The sequence below is a fragment of the Rhododendron vialii genome, chromosome 12a, assembly GCF_030253575.1.
Source record: "Rhododendron vialii isolate Sample 1 chromosome 12a, ASM3025357v1".
Lineage (NCBI taxonomy): Eukaryota > Viridiplantae > Streptophyta > Magnoliopsida > Ericales > Ericaceae > Rhododendron > Rhododendron vialii.
In genome coordinates, this window is record NC_080568.1 from 31,672,526 (window position 1) to 31,692,512 (window position 19,987).

At 42.3% G+C, this 19,987-nt stretch overlaps 1 protein-coding gene across 2 annotated transcripts; it reads left to right on the forward strand.

Moving 5' to 3' along the window:
* Positions 1-3,913: 3,913 nt before the first annotated feature.
* LOC131312072 (magnesium transporter MRS2-1-like) lies at positions 3,914-19,453 on the forward strand. 2 transcript variants are annotated; one of them, XR_009195694.1, is made up of 7 exons: positions 3,914-4,241; positions 16,209-16,818; positions 17,656-17,784; positions 17,875-18,210; positions 18,312-18,359; positions 18,885-19,211; positions 19,254-19,453. XR_009195694.1 is itself a non-coding variant. In XM_058339803.1 (6 exons), the coding sequence occupies exons 2-6, from the start codon at positions 16,228-16,230 to the stop codon at positions 19,113-19,115; spliced, it is 1,335 nt and encodes a 444-aa protein (XP_058195786.1). In that variant the 5' UTR covers positions 3,914-4,241; positions 16,209-16,227; the 3' UTR covers positions 19,116-19,453. The 2 variants fall into 2 exon arrangements, 1 of the variants encoding a protein (XP_058195786.1); XM_058339803.1 differs by having other exon boundaries at positions 18,885-19,453.
* Positions 19,454-19,987: the final 534 nt, after the last annotated feature.

Consider the following 19,987-nt stretch of genomic DNA (forward strand, 5'->3'; position numbering starts at 1 on the left):
CATCCATATCAAGTACTACTCAAACTAAGTATAAGCTAAACCTCCCTCATAACATATATATCTCTTATCATCCTTGTTCCTTATCCACCAAAAACATTATCCGTCCGACAAACGGGCCCTTAATAAAGTTCAGGATATTCAGAACAACTTGACCACTAACCACTATTTTATGTTGAAATACAAGAAGATTTCGTTCCTTCCAAATGAAATAAACAGTAGCAGCCGAGGAACATTTCATAACTAGGCTTTGCCCGTACCTACAGCACTACCCACGTCGACATGATTACTTGAAAAACAAATTGATGGCATTTTTTGTAATAAATTTGAAAAAGTGGGGGTACATTCTTAAGAGTAGGAGAACACACATTTAGCCATTGAATCAATTCAATCCTAACCATTACAACAACTTATCTTTTCAAGGATCCTACACCCTTCGGTTTTGTATTAGATTCTACTCTTGAAACCATCCCCTTCGACAGAATGGACAAACTACTCCAGCAAAGCTCCCAATTGGTGGTTGGCCCGGCCCTCCAGTAGAAGACGACTTACTCCACAAAGTGGACCACACAGATGTTGAAGCATATAAGAGCATTCAAAGAAGAGAATAAGTGCTTATGGGTTTCCTTCTCACAGCCACATAAAGGGCTGGTCTCATCCACAGCCATCCCCCATTGATTGATGGGCCATCTGTCCTTAGTACTAAGTTTCTCTTGAGCAGCTAACCAAATGATGAAAGCCCAACGTGGAACATTTTTAGTAAACCAAGCCAATTTTTTCCAAAGGCTGAATAGGAAATTTTGTCCTCACTCCTTTAGAGCTAGGAAGCCACACAACCAAATCCTCAGTAGTACGATCAGGATGTAAGGTTGCATGAATTTTGGTTGATAATGGATTGAGTGATTCTGTTTCGATCTAGATCTTGGTCACCTCTATTGACCTTGATGGAATATAGACGATATACTTTAGATTCAGGGAAACACCAAGATCATAAATCACTTCTTCTCCAAACCTTTAGTACAAGGGTTCTAAAGGGTGTCAATTGTCAATCCAAAGGAACGTGGACGGACAATTACTCTGCAATAAACTAAAGGTTATTATGAGATGAGGCATGGTTTTGCCACTTTTAATCTTTTATTAGCTTGACATGGAGTATTGGGATTAAATCATATGTTTGGGATCTTTTGTAGTGTACAAGACGGAAGATAAAAGGTTTTGAAAAATAAATAAGGGGACTTGACTTTTATTTTAAGTTGTTAAAAAACATGAATAGATAAAAAAAATCCAAGTCCTTTTCCTTTATAAAAAATTGGTGAGAGGTCCACTATAGCATATTTGTAACCTACTAAATCCACTTCTAAATTTCATAACCCCTCTAGTCCACTAATATAGTTATATAACCTAATAACTTTAATTTACTTAAAAAGAGAGATTTTTCAAGACCAAATAACCCTCCTATATAACATGTAGAGAGAGAAACCCTAGATCACAAAACAGATCTGAGCCTCCCCTCGCCGCCCCCCCCCCCCCCCCCGGTGAACTATCCGCCTCCAAATTCTCCACACCGACGAGCTCTCCCTCACTCACCACGAACTGGATTGGGCCCGCGCTGCCGGTGCACCCCTCTTCCCCCCTCACCCTACTCGCTGCTAGTGCGCCCATCCTCCTCGTCGGGCTGCCCCTCGTCGCCGTCGTGGCTGAGTTCTAGTCCTCCATCACCGCGACAACTGCCGCCCCAAGTACCCATCTTCCCGTCGCCGTCCCTCTGCCATTGTGTACATCAGTCATCGTCACTGTTGCTTATAATCTAGAGTTTGGTATATTTCAGAGCTTATTTTATTTGTTTACGAGGCTAGTGTTCATGCCATAGTTGGGTCTCCCCTTTTGATTTCTTAATCTAACAACTTTTCACCTTGTTCTTGTCGTTATTGATGAATAATGGAGTAAATTAGTCACTACAAACTACCACTATTATGATTCATTTATTCGATCATTATTTTCAAATTATATTCATAAAATTATCAGGTTATATTTGTGCTTTTCATCAACCACTTATTGATTTGGTCCGCGCAGCGGCTTCTCTGACTTGCTTCTGATATATTTGGAGTTTTTTGAATAAATATATAAGATTATATGTGTGTTTTTTTTAGGGCTAGACATATAAGGTTGGAACAAGTTGTGTTTTTTGAAAAAATATATAAGGTTATATGTGTGCTTTTTGTGTCACACAAAAAATATATTTTTGTGTGTTTTTGTTGTTATATAATGTCATTTTTTAAAAACATTCTTAGTTAGAGAGAGATATAATAATATATAACATTATATTGTTATATATAACATTTTAGATTAGAAGTATTCTATGTTATTTAATAAAGAGAACATATAACATTATATATGACATTTTGTATCGTGTAACGTTATATATGAGCTTCTATCATATATTACGGTATATACTCCGTTATCGATCACTTATTGAATTGGTCCACGTAAGCGGCCTCTCCAACTTATACGTGAAAATATGTGATTTGAAGTATAACGTTAAAAAATCAATACAAGAAAAATAGGAAAAAACAAAAAGAGAAATTTGTCACATATATAACGTTAAATGTTAAGTGTAGCGGGTTCAATAAAAAAATCGAGAAAAATGCAAAAATACGTTTTTTGTTATACATATAACGTTATATGTGGCGTGATGGCATCGGCGGCGGTGGCTTGATTGCAACAAAAACGAAAAAAAAAAAATGGAAAAAATAGATTTTCGTGTTAGCCAAACAAGGCCCTTGTTTCTTCGGTAGGGTATTTTTGTCATTAAAATTATTAATGGACTTAGTAGGTTATGAAATTTAGAAGTGGACTAAATGGGTTTAGAAACTGCTATAGTGGACCTATGTAAAATTCTCTATTTTCTTTAACTAGACAAGATACACCTCCCCATTTTCCTAAAAAATAATCTAGTTTTTCAAGTCAAATAAGCTAGAAAAGAAATAAGTTATTATTCATAATTGTTAACAAACACTCTTTATTAATTTTTTTTAAAGCAAATGTGCTAAATAAATAGATTATAGTAGTAAGTTCTAGCAAACAAGGCCAATAACCAATTAACTTGATTTTTGTGCATGAATGATTTCTATACAGAAATTTGCCCGGTTTCATTTAAAAATAAAAATGCGATAAAATAATTAAGCACTCTGGCCCTATCCATTATATTTCTTGACTACGACCGATATTAAATAGGGTATTTCATAAATCAAGGGAGGGTCAATTTTTCATTTAAATTTTGTAAGGTAGTTTTGCCCTACAAATTTACAACTGTGCCAACATTTCCTCAAATTTGTATTTAAGTTTGAGTTGGTCCATTGAAATGTTTAGTAAATTTTTTATCTAGATGCAAGCAAAAGTACAAAAAAAAAAAAGAGTCCATAACACAATTTGGAAAAACGTGATTTTGGACCTAAGCCATTCGATATACTTGAGCCTTTCGGAATCGAATGGTCATGATACAATAATTCTTTAGATTGTGTTTTAAAGTAGAAATTGAATCCTCTTCGGTTTTTAATTTGGATCGAATGAGACACTCTAAATCTGAATCGTTCTATTGTTGTAATGCATTGATTCTTTTTTACAAGTGGAGTGGAATGTAGTTGGTGCCTCTTTTATACCTTCATGTACATGGTTAGAATTCGATTTCCGTAAGCATCAATCTCCCTCTCCAAATTTCTAACATTAGAATTAATGAATGTCAAAAAAAAAAAAAAAGAGTGATTCTTAGCAATAAATAATCTCTAATCAAATCCGAATAAATTGATTATACGAGTTCAAATTTGGACTCTCTCTCCCAGTCCAAGAATCCGAACGTATTTTAAGTGATAGGTATCGTCACATAAAACCCACTCGACACACAAAAGTTTCTCGAACCGCCACTTGATATCCACCGGGTAAACGAAAATTTTCTCGGTGTGTTATATTGGTGGGACACAGGCTTTTCTAGGGAAAGTTCGATGGAAGTTCAAGAACTTGGTCTTTATTTGGGTCAGGCTTCATCGAGGGTCCTACCCGCTCTGATAATCATCATATGAACCGCGAATCGCTCAACTATCACGCAGCTGTTTGTATCTATCTGTGTACGTATCCATCGGTTTTAAGGATCTTCTTCAATCTCTTTGCAAGTTCTTGAATCATTCTACGGTTGATGAAGCGCGACAATTCCGTTAGTACCAGCAGAAACCCTAACTTTCACATTGGAGGTAACCGGCTCTAATTTCCTCTCCTCGACTCGTTTGTTCTTGTGTTGTTAATGTAGAAAACAATTAGTGTTTTACGAATCATGCTTAGTGAATTGAGCTCAATCTGTTTAGTACTGTTCATTGGCCGCCGAGTTCGGGTGGCGAGTATCTGAAGGAGCGAAGAAGCTCCCTTTGTTGGAATAGAATCCCAATTCGGTTCATATGTAGGGTTTCCTGATGAATTTGCTGAATTAGGAACGGTTCACGTGTTTGTGATTGTTGGCGGTACGATAAAAGAAGTGACTGCTCATAAAACAAGTTTCAACTTCGAAGTTCAGAGATTTAACGCGTTTTAGCTGTAATTATTCCGGAAAAGGTTCCAATTTTAATTAAGAAGACGAGGTAGATTAGCAAACAGAGTGAATAAAGAAGATAAGGAACAATAGGCGGGTACAATGAGGATTGTTGCGGAAACTAAGGACCAAACCAGAACACAAACACACACACAAACACAGAGACAAAGATTTACGTGGTTCCCCAAAATCGGGTACATCCACGGGGGGCAGCCGGATTATATTTAGGAGGAGGAGGATTACAAATCACTCTAACTCACACTCACTCACAGACTGATACAAATGCATACATATGCAGCTCTCAAACTCTCACTGATTTTCCCACACCAAATACAAGTGCAGAAGGCTCAATTTATAGGCAAAGAATAGAGCCCTGTTCAACAGCCATGCTTATGGCATTAATTTCAAACCATGCGTGAGATCTTCTGCAAATGTGCAGATCTTTCCATTGTCAAGAAAGACTGCTAGTCTTTGACAAACAAGAATGGGCAGATCTTTCCATTGTCAAGAAAGACTGCTAGTCTTTGACAAATGAGAATGAAGCCAAATCTCAACAATCTCCACCTTGGCGACAATTCTCCAAAGGTCCGATGCTGCCCCCAATGCGCCCTTAGGCGCTCTGAACCGGAGAGATGTTGATCAAGTCCAAACAATGATTGAACTTGATCCCAGTAACAACCTTCGTCAACATATCAGCTGGGTTGTCTGCAGTGGCAATCTTCTCAAGCAATATGTCCCCTTCTTCTAGAATTTCCCGAACAAAGTGAAAACGGACATCTATATGCTTTGTCCTGGTATGGTGCACCTGATTCTTTGCCAAATGAATGGCACTCTGACTATCGCAATAGACATTGATGTGCTCCTGTTTGGCACCCAAATCACCAATCAAACCCTGCAACCAGATGGCTTCTTTTATGGCCTCAGTCACAGCCATATATTCAGCCTCCGTAGTAGATAGTGCAACCGTGGACTGTAAAGTCGAACGCCAACTAACTGGTCCTCCTGCCATAGTGAAAACATAACCAGTAATTGACCGCCTCTTATCCAGATCACCAGCGTAATCTGAATCTACATAACCAACTGCAAGCTGATCACCAAATTTCTGATCTCTCCCAAATTTTAGGCCAACATTAACTGTGCCCTGAATGTATCTAAGAATCCATTTCACAGCCTGCCAGTGACCCTTTCCTGGATCATGCATATATCTACTAACCATACTGACAGCGTGTGAAATATCGGGTCTGGTACATACCATTGCATACATCAAGGATCCCACAGCGTTGGCATACGGAACTTGGGCCATCTGTTTTCGTTCCGCATCAGTACGAGGTGACATCGAAGCGCTGAGCTTAAAGTGCGGGGCTAATGGTGTACTCACGGGTTTAGCTTTGCCATCTATGCCAAACCGTTGAAGTACAGTCTTCAGATACTGAGTCTGCGATAAGCAAACTGTGCCCTGCTTCCTGTTGCGCTGAATCTCCATCCCAATGACCTTCTTTGCTTCTCCAAGGTCTTTCATTTCGAATTCTGAACTCAGTTGTGCCTTCAACCGAGAAATCTCCACCTTGCTCTTAGATGCAATTAGCATATCATCAACATATAAGAGCAAATAGATAAAGGAACCATCCCGAAGTTTACGAAAGTAAACACAATGGTCAAAACTGCTGCGAGTATACCTCTGCGTAGCCATAAACTGATCAAATCTCTTGTACCATTGTCGTGGCGACTGCTTTAGGCCATATAGTGACTTGCGAAGACGGCAAGCCCAATTTTCCTTTCCGGAGACCTTGAAACCATCTGGTTGTGACATATAGATCTCTTCGTCCAAGTCGCCGTGCAAAAATGCAGTCTTAACATCGAGTTGCTGTAACTCGAGGTCGTACTGCGCAACCAAAGATAATAGAATGCGGATCGATGCATGCTTCACCACCGGAGAGAAGACCTCATTGTAGTCAATCCCTTCGCGCTGAGCATAACCCTTTGCCACCAATCTGGCCTTATGTCTAACACCACCCTTGACCGAACTGTCCTCTTTGTTGGCGTAGACCCATTTGCATCCTATTGCTTTATTCCCTTTGGGAAGTGGTACCAGCTCCCAAGTCTTATTCTTGTGAAGAGAACTCATCTCCTCATTCATAGCCTGCTTCCATTGAGAACTGTCAGAACCTGAAACGGCCTCCCTATACGTATTCGGAACACCTGTGATAACCGAAAGGGCGTATGCAACCATACCATCATATCGGGCAGGTTTTCGAATCTCCCTCCTCGGACGGCTAGTAGCAATAGACTGTGTTGGCGCTATAGCCTCGGGAACTGAAACATCATCAGACTCAGAACTTGAATCTGAAACATCACTGTGGTGCTCCTGTGGTGGCGAAATGGTAGGAACTTGAACTACAGGAACCTCTAGCTCCACCTGCTCTGACTGCTCCACCTGATCTGAACACCCTGGAATGGTGTTAACCTTTCGAGAGTTGGTTTGAAGCATGGCCGACTCATCGAAAGTAACATCTCGGCTGGTAATAATCTTCTTAGACTCCGGGCACCAGAGTCTATAGGCCTTTACACCTGGAGTAAAGCCAACAAATATAGCCTTCCTAGCTCGAGGATCCAGCTTAGATTCTGTGACATGAAAATAAGCAGGACAACCAAATACATGCAGCCGATCGTAATCAATCGAAGATTGACCAAAATATACCTCCATGGGAGTCCGTCCGCCAAGTGCCTCTGACGGTAGCCTGTTGATCAACTGACAGGCATAGGCGACTGCCTCTCCCCAAAATACTTTGCTCAAACCGGCGTTGGACAACATACACCGCACCTTAGTCACCAAAGTACGGTTCATCCTCTCTGCAACTCCATTTTGCTGTGGAGTCTTCGCTGCGGTGAAATGTCGGACTATCCCCTCCTCCTGACAGATTTTGAGAAAGGGATCTGAAGTATACTCACCACCGTTGTCTGACCGAAGTACCTTGATTTTTCTGCCAGTCTGAGTCTCCACCCTCTGCTTCCAACGGAGGAAAGTGTCAAGGACCTCATCCTTGCGTTGCATGGGATAAACCCATACTCTCCGTGAAAAATCATCAATAAACGTGACAAACCACCGTTTGCCACCAAAAGTTGCTGTCATTGTGGGCCCCCAAACATCTGAATGAACATAATCCAGAATACCCTTCGTACAATGAACTGCGGTGCCAAATTTGACCCTGGTCTGTTTGCCCAGAACACAGTGCTCACAGAATCCAAACTTCCCTGTCTTGGCCCCCTTAAGGAGACCTTTCTTCATCAATCCTTGTAAAGCTTTCTCTCCGGCATGACCTAGGCGCATGTGCCAGAGTCGGGAAATGTCATCTGTAGCATCATCTGAGCTGCTGCTGGAGATGGCTACTCCTCCTGTAACTGTGCGCCCGTCGAGGAAGTATAAATTTCCTCTCCGAGTGCCTTTCAGGACCACTAATGCACCATGGGTTACTTTCAGAGCTCCACCTTCTAAAGTAATCTTGTAACCTTTTGCATCCAAGGTTCCAAGAGAAATCAAATTTTTCTTCAAATCCGGGACATACCGGACATCTGTCAAAAGCTTGGTTGTACCGTTGCGCAACTTGAGTCGGATTGTACCTATCCCCTGAGTTTTGCAGGCATTGTCATTGCCCATCAAAACTACGCCACCGTCAATCTCTTGAAAGTTTGAGAACCAGTCCCGATGGGGACACATATGGTAGGTACATCCCGAGTCCAGAATCCATTCATCTGAATTTGTGTCTGATGAAACAATCAAGGCTGATGCCAAGTCGTCAACCTCTCCTCTTGCAACATTTGCTCGTTGTTGTTGTTGTTCCTTGATTTTGGGGCAATCCTTCTTCCAGTGCCCCGTTTCATGACAGTAAGCACACTCATCCTTTGCAATCTGCTTCCTATCACCGGATTTCTGATTCCTTTCAGCTGATTTGCCTTTTGACCTGGACCTGGACTGTCTCCTCCCGGACTGTCTATTCCTCGATTCAGTCCTTCCCCTTACTGATAGTGCTGATGAAGAGGGATCCCGATGAACTTGTTGATCCTTCTTCCGTACCTCGTTGTTAATCAAAGTAGAGCAAACGTCATTAAAACGAATTTCATCTTTTCCATACAGTAAGGTAGTAACCAAGTGGTCATATGTATCAGGCAAAGAATTTATCAACAAAAGTGCCTTATCCTCATCGTCAATTTTAACATCAAGGTTTTGCAAATCGGCCAAAATTTTATTGAAACTATTTAGATGTTCGTTCATTGACGCACCTTGTTGATACTGAAAACGATACAGTCTCTTCTTCAGGTAGAGTCTGTTCTCTATGCTCTTCGTCATGTACTTGCTCTCTAATTTCTGCCACAACTCCTTGGCTGAATTGTCCCTCATGACGGAATACTTGATGTCTTTGGACAAACAAAGACGGATCGTGCCACAAGCTTGCCGATTAAGCTTGTCCCAATCGGAGGTGGACATATCCTCAGGACGATCCTCCAAAGTGAATTCCAAATCTTGTTGATTTAGAATATCCAAAACTTCGCATTGCCACATGCCGAAGTTAATTGTGCCATCGAACTTATCCACTTCGAATTTGGCATTCGAAACCGAGGTCCTCCTCATGTAGGAACTGACCGAGGGCTCGTCTGAAGTCTTCTTATCTGATGATTTGTCCATAGGTGTTGAAGAAACAACACTAGGGCTCTCCTCGTCGATGCTGGACATCCAACGAAGTCAAAAGCGAGAGTTTTACCGCTGAAAATACTCCCAACAGATTTTTCGGAACGGAATCTCGAAAAACGGGGCACGGGGTTGGATCTGGAACGTCGAGATAGTCAAAATCGACTACTCACGGGCGAAAAACGGAGTCCGGACGGCTCCGAAAACACAGAAAACAAATTTTAGGAAAATTCTGCTGACTGGATGATTGACTGGACCACTTTTGCTGAGGTGTCGAACACGTGGCACCCACCTGGCGCTGACGTGGAATGACATGCGGACTGCTGACGTGGTTGATGACTCAGCACATATGGGTCCCGTTTGGTGACGTGTCTGATGACTGGGCAGGTGATGTGGCGGATGACAGCGCCATGTGGTACTGATGGAGCGATGACATGTTGCTGACTGGATGATGACATCTTGCTGATGTCATCGTCTTCAACCTGCAGTTGCGCGTGGAAACGTATCACAAGCGCGTCAGATTCATTTTCTGATTTGACTGCTTAAGCGCAACTTTGACCGGGAAGGTGTGGTTCACCCCGACGTCGGATGAAGGCTTATTATACCTTCCCGAAATCGTCTCGACGAGACGAACAAGATGGACAGATTAGATCGTATTTTCGAGCTGTTTCGAAAAAACGCAGATTCGAACAGAGGCAAAAACAGAATGTTGCTTTGTGTTTTGGCTTCCCAAGCTCTGATAACTGTTGAGATTTGGCTTCATTCTCGTTTGTCAAAGACTAGCAGTCTTTCTTGACAATGGAAAGATCTGCCCATTCTTGTTTGTCAAAGACTAGCAGTCTTTCTTGACAATGGAAAGATCTGCACATTTGCAGAAGATCTCACGCATGGTTTGAAATTAATGCCATAAGCATGGCTGTTGAACAGGGCTCTATTCTTTGCTTATAAATTGAGCCTTCTGCACTTGTATTTGGTGTGGGAAAATCAGTGAGAGTTTGAGAGCTGCATATGTATGCATTTGTATCAGTCTGTGAGTGAGTGTGAGTTAGAGTGATTTGTAATCCTCCTCCTCCTAAATATAATCCGGCTGCCCCCCGTGGATGTACCCGATTTTGGGGAACCACGTAAATCTTTGTCTCTGTGTTTGTGTGTGTGTTTGTGTTCTGGTTTGGTCCTTAGTTTCCGCAACAATTGGTATCAGAGCTTGGGAAGCCAAAACACAAAGCAACATTCTGTTTTTGCCTCTGTTCGAATCTGCGTTTTTTCGAAACAGCTCGAAAATACGATCTAATCTGTCCATCTTGTTCGTCTCGTCGAGACGATTTCGGGAAGGTATAATAAGCCTTCATCCGACGTCGGGGTGAACCACACCTTCCCGGTCAAAGTTGCGCTTAAGCAGTCAAATCAGAAAATGTATCTGACGCGCTTGTGATACGTTTCCACGCGCAACTGCAGGTTGAAGACGATGACATCAGCAAGATGTCATCATCCAGTCAGCAACATGTCATCGCTCCATCAGTACCACATGGCGCTGTCATCCGCCACATCACCTGCCCAGTCATCAGACACGTCACCAAACGGGACCCATATGTGCTGAGTCATCAACCACGTCAGCAGTCCGCGTGTCATTCCACGTCAGCGCCAGGTGGGTGCCACGTGTTCGACACCTCAGCAAAAGTGGTCCAGTCAATCATCCAGTCAGCAGAATTTTCCTAAAATTTGTTTTCTGTGTTTTCGGAGCCGTCCGGACTCCGTTTTTCGCCCGTGAGTAGTCGATTTTGACTATCTCGACGTTCCAGATCCAACCCCGTGCCCCGTTTTTCGAGATTCCGTTCCGAAAAATCTGTTGGGAGTATTTTCAGCGGTAAAACTCTCGCTTTTGACTTCGTTGGATGTCCAGCATCGACGAGGAGAGCCCTAGTGTTGTTTCTTCAACACCTATGGACAAATCATCAGATAAGAAGACTTCAGACGAGCCCTCGGTCAGTTCCTACATGAGGAGGACCTCGGTTTCGAATGCCAAATTCGAAGTGGATAAGTTCGATGGCACAATTAACTTCGGCATGTGGCAATGCGAAGTTTTGGATATTCTAAATCAACAAGATTTGGAATTCACTTTGGAGGATCGTCCTGAGGATATGTCCACCTCCGATTGGGACAAGCTTAATCGGCAAGCTTGTGGCACGATCCGTCTTTGTTTGTCCAAAGACATCAAGTATTCCGTCATGAGGGACAATTCAGCCAAGGAGTTGTGGCAGAAATTAGAGAGCAAGTACATGACGAAGAGCATAGAGAACAGACTCTACCTGAAGAAGAGACTGTATCGTTTTCAGTATCAACAAGGTGCGTCAATGAACGAACATCTAAATAGTTTCAATAAAATTTTGGCCGATTTGCAAAACCTTGATGTTAAAATTGACGATGAGGATAAGGCACTTTTGTTGATAAATTCTTTGCCTGATACATATGACCACTTGGTTACTACCTTACTGTATGGAAAAGATGAAATTCGTTTTAATGACGTTTGCTCTACTTTGATTAACAACGAGGTACGGAAGAAGGATCAACAAGTTCATCGGGATCCCTCTTCATCAGCACTATCAGTAAGGGGAAGGACTGAATCGAGGAATAGACAGTCCGGGAGGAGACAGTCCAGGTCCAGGTCAAAAGGCAAATCAGCTGAAAGGAATCAGAAATCCGGTGATAGGAAGCAGATTGCAAAGGATGAGTGTGCTTACTGTCATGAAACGGGGCACTGGAAGAAGGATTGCCCCAAAATCAAGGAACAACAACAACAACGAGCAAATGTTGCAAGAGGAGAGGTTGACGACTTGGCATCAGCCTTGATTGTTTCATCAGACACAAATTCAGATGAATGGATTCTGGACTCGGGATGTACCTACCATATGTGTCCCCATCGGGACTGGTTCTCAAACTTTCAAGAGATTGACGGTGGCGTAGTTTTGATGGGCAATGACAATGCCTGCAAAACTCAGGGGATAGGTACAATCCGACTCAAGTTGCGCAACGGTACAACCAAGCTTTTGACAGATGTCCGGTATGTCCCGGATTTGAAGAAAAATTTGATTTCTCTTGGAACCTTGGATGCAAAAGGTTACAAGATTACTTTAGAAGGTGGAGCTCTGAAAGTAACCCATGGTGCATTAGTGGTCCTGAAAGGCACTCGGAGAGGAAATTTATACTTCCTCGACGGGCGCACAGTTACAGGAGGAGTAGCCATCTCCAGCAGCAGCTCAGATGATGCTACAGATGACATTTCCCGACTCTGGCACATGCGCCTAGGTCATGCCGGAGAGAAAGCTTTACAAGGATTGATGAAGAAAGGTCTCCTTAAGGGGGCCAAGACAGGGAAGTTTGGATTCTGTGAGCACTGTGTTCTGGGCAAACAGACCAGGGTCAAATTTGGCACCGCAGTTCATTGTACGAAGGGTATTCTGGATTATGTTCATTCAGATGTTTGGGGGCCCACAATGACAGCAACTTTTGGTGGCAAACGGTGGTTTGTCACGTTTATTGATGATTTTTCACGGAGAGTATGGGTTTATCCCATGCAACGCAAGGATGAGGTCCTTGACACTTTCCTCCGTTGGAAGCAGAGGGTGGAGACTCAGACTGGCAGAAAAATCAAGGTACTTCGGTCAGACAACGGTGGTGAGTATACTTCAGATCCCTTTCTCAAAATCTGTCAGGAGGAGGGGATAGTCCGACATTTCACCGCAGCGAAGACTCCACAGCAAAATGGAGTTGCAGAGAGGATGAACCGTACTTTGGTGACTAAGGTGCGGTGTATGTTGTCCAACGCCGGTTTGAGCAAAGTATTTTGGGGAGAGGCAGTCGCCTATGCCTGTCAGTTGATCAACAGGCTACCGTCAGAGGCACTTGGCGGACGGACTCCCATGGAGGTATATTTTGGTCAATCTTCGATTGATTACGATCGGCTGCATGTATTTGGTTGTCCTGCTTATTTTCATGTCACAGAATCTAAGCTGGATCCTCGAGCTAGGAAGGCTATATTTGTTGGCTTTACTCCAGGTGTAAAGGCCTATAGACTCTGGTGCCCGGAGTCTAAGAAGATTATTACCAGCCGAGATGTTACTTTCGATGAGTCGGCCATGCTTCAAACCAACTCTCGAAAGGTTAACACCATTCCAGGGTGTTCAGATCAGGTGGAGCAGTCAGAGCAGGTGGAGCTAGAGGTTCCTGTAGTTCAAGTTCCTACCATTTCGCCACCACAGGAGCACCACAGTGATGTTTCAGATTCAAGTTCTGAGTCTGATGATGTTTCAGTTCCCGAGGCTATAGCGCCAACACAGTCTATTGCTACTAGCCGTCCGAGGAGGGAGATTCGAAAACCTGCCCGATATGATGGTATGGTTGCATACGCCCTTCCGGTTATCACAGGTGTTCCGAATACGTATAGGGAGGCCGTTTCAGGTTCTGACAGTTCTCAATGGAAGCAGGCTATGAATGAGGAGATGAGTTCTCTTCACAAGAATAAGACTTGGGAGCTGGTACCACTTCCCAAAGGGAATAAAGCAATAGGATGCAAATGGGTCTACGCCAACAAAGAGGACAGTTCGGTCAAGGGTGGTGTTAGACATAAGGCCAGATTGGTGGCAAAGGGTTATGCTCAGCGCGAAGGGATTGACTACAATGAGGTCTTCTCTCCGGTGGTGAAGCATGCATCGATCCGCATTCTATTATCTTTGGTTGCGCAGTACGACCTCGAGTTACAGCAACTCGATGTTAAGACTGCATTTTTGCACGGCGACTTGGACGAAGAGATCTATATGTCACAACCAGATGGTTTCAAGGTCTCCGGAAAGGAAAATTGGGCTTGCCGTTTTCGCAAGTCACTATATGGCCTAAAGCAGTCGCCACGACAATGGTACAAGAGATTTGATCAGTTTATGGCTACGCAGAGGTATACTCGCAGCAGTTTTGACCATTGTGTTTACTTTCGTAAACTTCGGGATGGTTCCTTTATCTATTTGCTCTTATATGTTGATGATATGCTAATTGCATCTAAGAGCAAGGTGGAGATTTCTCGGTTGAAGGCACAACTGAGTTCAGAATTCGAAATGAAAGACCTTGGAGAAGCAAAGAAGGTCATTGGGATGGAGATTCAGCGCAACAGGAAGCAGGGCACAGTTTGCTTATCGCAGACTCAGTATCTGAAGACTGTACTTCAACGGTTTGGCATAGATGGCAAAGCTAAACCCGTGAGTACACCATTAGCCCCGCACTTTAAGCTCAGCGCTTCGATGTCACCTCGTACTGATGCGGAACGAAAACAGATGGCCCAAGTTCCGTATGCCAACGCTGTGGGATCCTTGATGTATGCAATGGTATGTACCAGACCCGATATTTCACACGCTGTCAGTATGGTTAGTAGATATATGCATGATCCAGGAAAGGGTCACTGGCAGGCTGTGAAATGGATTCTTAGATACATTCAGGGCACAGTTAATGTTGGCCTAAAATTTGGGAGAGATCAGAAATTTGGTGATCAGCTTGCAGTTGGTTATGTAGATTCAGATTACGCTGGTGATCTGGATAAGAGGCGGTCAATTACTGGTTATGTTTTCACTATGGCAGGAGGACCAGTTAGTTGGCGTTCGACTTTACAGTCCACGGTTGCACTATCTACTACGGAGGCTGAATATATGGCTGTGACTGAGGCCATAAAAGAAGCCATCTGGTTGCAGGGTTTGATTGGTGATTTGGGTGCCAAACAGGAGCACATCAATGTCTATTGCGATAGTCAGAGTGCCATTCATTTGGCAAAGAATCAGGTGCACCATACCAGGACAAAGCATATAGATGTCCGTTTTCACTTTGTTCGGGAAATTCTAGAAGAAGGGGACATATTGCTTGAGAAGATTGCCACTGCAGACAACCCAGCTGATATGTTGACGAAGGTTGTTACTGGGATCAAGTTCAATCATTGTTTGGACTTGATCAACATCTCTCCGGTTCAGAGCGCCTAAGGGCGCATTGGGGGCAGCATCGGACCTTTGGAGAATTGTCGCCAAGGTGGAGATTGTTGAGATTTGGCTTCATTCTCATTTGTCAAAGACTAGCAGTCTTTCTTGACAATGGAAAGATCTGCCCATTCTTGTTTGTCAAAGACTAGCAGTCTTTCTTGACAATGGAAAGATCTGCACATTTGCAGAAGATCTCACGCATGGTTTGAAATTAATGCCATAAGCATGGCTGTTGAACAGGGCTCTATTCTTTGCCTATAAATTGAGCATTCTGCACTTGTATTTGGTGTGGGAAAATCAGTGAGAGTTTGAGAGCTGCATATGTATGCATTTGTATCAGTCTGTGAGTGAGTGTGAGTTAGAGTGATTTGTAATCCTCCTCCTCCTAAATATAATCCGGCTGCCCCCCGTGGATGTACCCGATTTTGGGGAACCACGTAAATCTTTGTCTCTGTGTTTGTGTGTGTGTTTGTGTTCTGGTTTGGTCCTTAGTTTCCGCAACAGAGCTCATATTCATGATAGAGCTTGGATCCTAAAACCACTAGTCAATATGGAAAAATGAAAACAAATATTTGTTTTTGCTATTAAGTTGCTGATTGTCTCGAAAAGTTTAAGCTGTTAGGGAATGGTCAATAATATAAAAGGAAGTATGGAGATGTGTAATAAATTCCCTCATGTGTTACACCATCTTGGATGTGGAGATGCAAATGGTCATACGGAGAAATGTAATCTAAACGAAAAGAAGTGCAATCAGAGAACAGATGTAACCAGAGAGACTTCAATTCACAACCTCTTCGCTATAAAACCATGCTATGTAAGCAATTAGTATTAAGCTTCTATGAAGTGGGTCAAACAAAGAATATCAAGCCATCAAAGGTTTACGTATGGAAAAAAGTTTTTGCTTATCTTAACTATTCTCATTTCATTTTGTCATTCCTTGCAGCATTCAAAGTTCCATATCGATGGCAGACCTCAAAGAACGCCTGCTCCCGCCAAAAACTGCTTCGGTCGCCAATCTTAGAGATTCATCTTATCGCCCCTCTGCCTCTGTGCATCAACCCTTTCATGGCGTGGATGTTACAGGCTTGAAAAAGCGTGGCCAAGGCCTTCGATCGTGGATCCGGGTTGATGCATTAGGGAATTCCCAAGTCATCGAAGTTGACAAGTTCACTATAATGCGTCGATGTGATCTTCCTGCACGAGACCTACGCCTGCTTGATCCGCTATTTGTGTACCCCTCAACAATCCTTGGCAGGGAGAAGGCTATTGTCGTAAATTTGGAGCAGATTCGATGTATTATCACGGCTGATGAGGTTCTGCTTTTGAATTCGCTTGATAGCTATGTGTTTCAGTATGTGGTGGAGCTACAAAAGCGATTGACAACTGCAGGGGTGGGTGAGGTTTGGCGGTCAGAAGGTACTGACTTGAGTAGCAGGAGTGGAAATAGGAGTTTTGATAGTTTGTTTGGGAGCACGTCGCCTGATTACTTGCCCTTTGAGTTTAAGGCTCTTGAAGTTGCTCTAGAGGCTGCTTGTACTTTTCTGGATTCACAGGTGCGTGGCAGAACAGATTGTAGGATGCATATGTTTGAAATTTATGGCAACGAACAGTTTATATGCACATAAGTTGTGGCATGACTGAGATCCTTATGAAAGCTAAATACTTTAGTTTCTAGACCCTGCCACACTTGAGAGAAAATCATTGGAGACTTCCCTATCTTAAAGGCTACATTTCATGAAGGTCTTCCGACATTTTGTTTCCCAAAATTTGAGAAGGCATTTTCCTAAAGATTTTGGTGGCGACATTACATTTGGATTACGACTACTTAGGCCTTTTGTTGGCATTCGCTCGTCTTTGGCGCCCTTATATTTTCTGGTGATAGCATAGTTTCTGTGTCTTTTGTGTGTTGCGGATCAGTGCTCTGTGTTTTATGTTCCTTAGACCTTTATTGGTCTTCGCTCGTTGCCGGCGCTCTTTATCTTGTGGCAATAACACAGTTGTACTTTTCTTGCTATGAATGAAGTTTCTCACACTTCCACCAAAAAAAAAGAAAGAAAAGGATATCTCATGCTGCATCTTATGTATATAACTAGCTTTAGGTCCTATAATGTGGAAAATGGAAAGAATTGGTCAACTTGGGAGTTTGCTGGTTTCGCATTGGTGAACATTAAATTTTTTGGAGGTAGAGTGATCTTTGAGTGAAATATATCTACGAATTAGACTCTAAAACTGGAAATGATTGGTTAATTTGTCCTTGTTGGATTGCTAGCTCTCTTTCTGATGCAACATGTGAGTATATTATTGTTTATTGCTTGCATTGCCTCTCAGTCAAAAGTTGGTTCCTTGTGGGTTTTTACAGTTTGTGTATTAGTCATTTATGAATTAATCAGGCAGCGGAATTGGAAATTGAAGCATATCCACTTCTAGATGAACTGACATCAAAGATCAGTACCTTAAACTTGGAGCGTGCACGGCGACTGAAAAGCAGACTTGTTGCCCTAACTCGACGAGTACAGAAGGTTTTTGTACTTCTCTGCGATTGGTTTTCCATTTCTGTCCCCAAGGGCACATATCTCTGATTCCTCCTCCCCCTCTCCATTTTCGTGTAGGTTAGAGATGAGATAGAGCAGCTAATGGATGATGATGGAGATATGGCTGAAATGTACCTCACTGAAAAGAAAAGGCGGATGGAGTTATTTTTCTCTGGGGATCAATCTGTAACGGGATTCAGATCTTCTGACGGTGTTCAATCTGTTTCTGCTCCAGTTTCTCCTGTCTCTTCACCCCCTGATGGTAGTAGGAGGCTCGAGAAGAGCTTGAGCATTGCCAGGAGCAGACAGAGTGCGAGGAGTACAGAAAGTGGGACAGAGAGGATTGAAGAACTGGAGATGTTGTTGGAGGCTTATTTTGTTGTCATTGACAGCACCCTCAACAAGTTGACATCTGTATGTACTCTAATTGTTATGCTTGCTTTTGTCTTCTTTACTTACCGTTAATTTAGTTGGAAACAGTTTATCAAATCAGTTTATTTTTTCCTTCATTTCAGCTGAAGGAGTACATTGATGACACGGAAGATTTCATCAATATTCAGCTGGTATGAATCCTTACCATCTCAGCTAAAACATGAGTAGATTAAATATAGATTATGGGTATACAATACTTTATTTAACTTAAGTATAGACAAATTAAGTGTGTTGGTGCTGCTTTGCTAGTTATTAATTGGGAACTATCATATGGTTCTAGAATGAAATGGCATTTTAAACTTAAGCAAAAATGCATATTATGCTTTCTTTCCAAAGTTGACCGATGTGACAGCTTTTGATTGGGTTCTGTTTGAGTGGGGCATATCAGCTTCCAATCGTGAGCTGTCACGTCATTGAGTTGTAGACTTATATTTCACTGTTCCAAAGTTAAATATTCCTTTATAAGTACCCTTAAATTGCAAGTAAAGCAGGTTGTAGCGGGAGCTTTTCGATTGACTAGCAATAAGCTCATTTTTGAACAATAACAGAAAGCATTCTACGAGATCATTGTTATGTTGTTGAAGATTGACGAGAAATCAAAGAGCATGTCTGGGTTCTGAGATATTGATTGGGAGTTTCTGTTATGCGGTTTTCAGGATAGTGTCCGAAACCAGCTTATCCAGTTTGAGCTGCTGCTAACAACCGCAACGTTTGTCGTTGCCATCTTCGGAGTGGTAGCGGGTATATTTGGCATGAATTTTCCAATAGCTTTGTTTGATGACGCGGGTGCATTCAAATGGGTGCTACTGATAACTGGAGTAACAGGGGCTTTCATATTTTGTTCATTCTTGTGGTTTTACAAGCATAGAAGACTGATGCCGCTGTAAATTGGTGAAGGAAATTGAAAACTCTTGGAGCTAAGTTAATGCAATAAGTATCACGTTTCCATAATTCATTGACCATAGAAAAAGGAAAATGTTTTGGATTACAGAGATCTTTTTATTTTTTGGTACGTCGGAAATTCAGATTACAGATATCTGGACTTAGACCAACATGTGTTCACAGCACTGCTCATAGAATGACTAGAAAATAAAGGTGGATAGCCTTGAGAGCAATTCTTGTAAACCTGTATTTTTCATTTAGCTTCTTTTCTCCTTTCCCTTAGCAGGGATGGAGTCTTTTTTAGTCTGTAAAGGTTTTCAATGGCATGCCCTTGCCTTCCCTCTTTCTTGGTTGGTATCTTTTTTGCGATGGGTGATGGTTTATCGGTCAGAAAGACACACAAATGATGAAATGCTTTTTGTTGAAAGCCACAAAGTTTTATGGACCGATTACGAAAATATATGCAAGAATTAAAGGTTGAAGAGGCCATCCAAAAAATCCAAAAACCAGATCGTAGCAACTAGCAGTAGATTAAGCAGTCGAAGCTAGCCAGTAGCAGTAGCATTACACATGGGAGTAGTTCTTCTTATCGGATGAAACAATGTTTTTACTTTTTGAGGCATTCATCTATTAGACCTACTAGTTTTTATGGTTGTCCTTCTAGTATTTGTCAGCCATAATTATATATTATCCTGTAATATCAGCTAAGACGATGTGCTCCTGCTCTCAATTGTCGCTTTGCGCTTTCGCTCTCAATCATCATTTTCACGAATTTTAGAAGTATGCAATGTTTTTGAAAGGTGTTTTCATGCCCGCTTTGCCGCTCAAGATCGTGCATGCGAATTTCGTGACTTGGGTTATGAGAAATTATTCGGTG

Bases quoted from the DNA above. Each gene is read 5' to 3' on its own strand.
- LOC131312072 (XM_058339803.1), top strand. From the start codon at position 16,228: ATGGCAGACCTCAAAGAACGCCTGCTCCCGCCAAAAACTGCTTCGGTC. The intron at 16,819-17,655 runs GTGCGTGGCAGA...TGAATTAATCAG, and splicing joins GTACTTTTCTGGATTCACAG to GCAGCGGAATTGGAAATTGA. The intron at 17,785-17,874 runs GTTTTTGTACTT...ATTTTCGTGTAG, and splicing joins TAACTCGACGAGTACAGAAG to GTTAGAGATGAGATAGAGCA.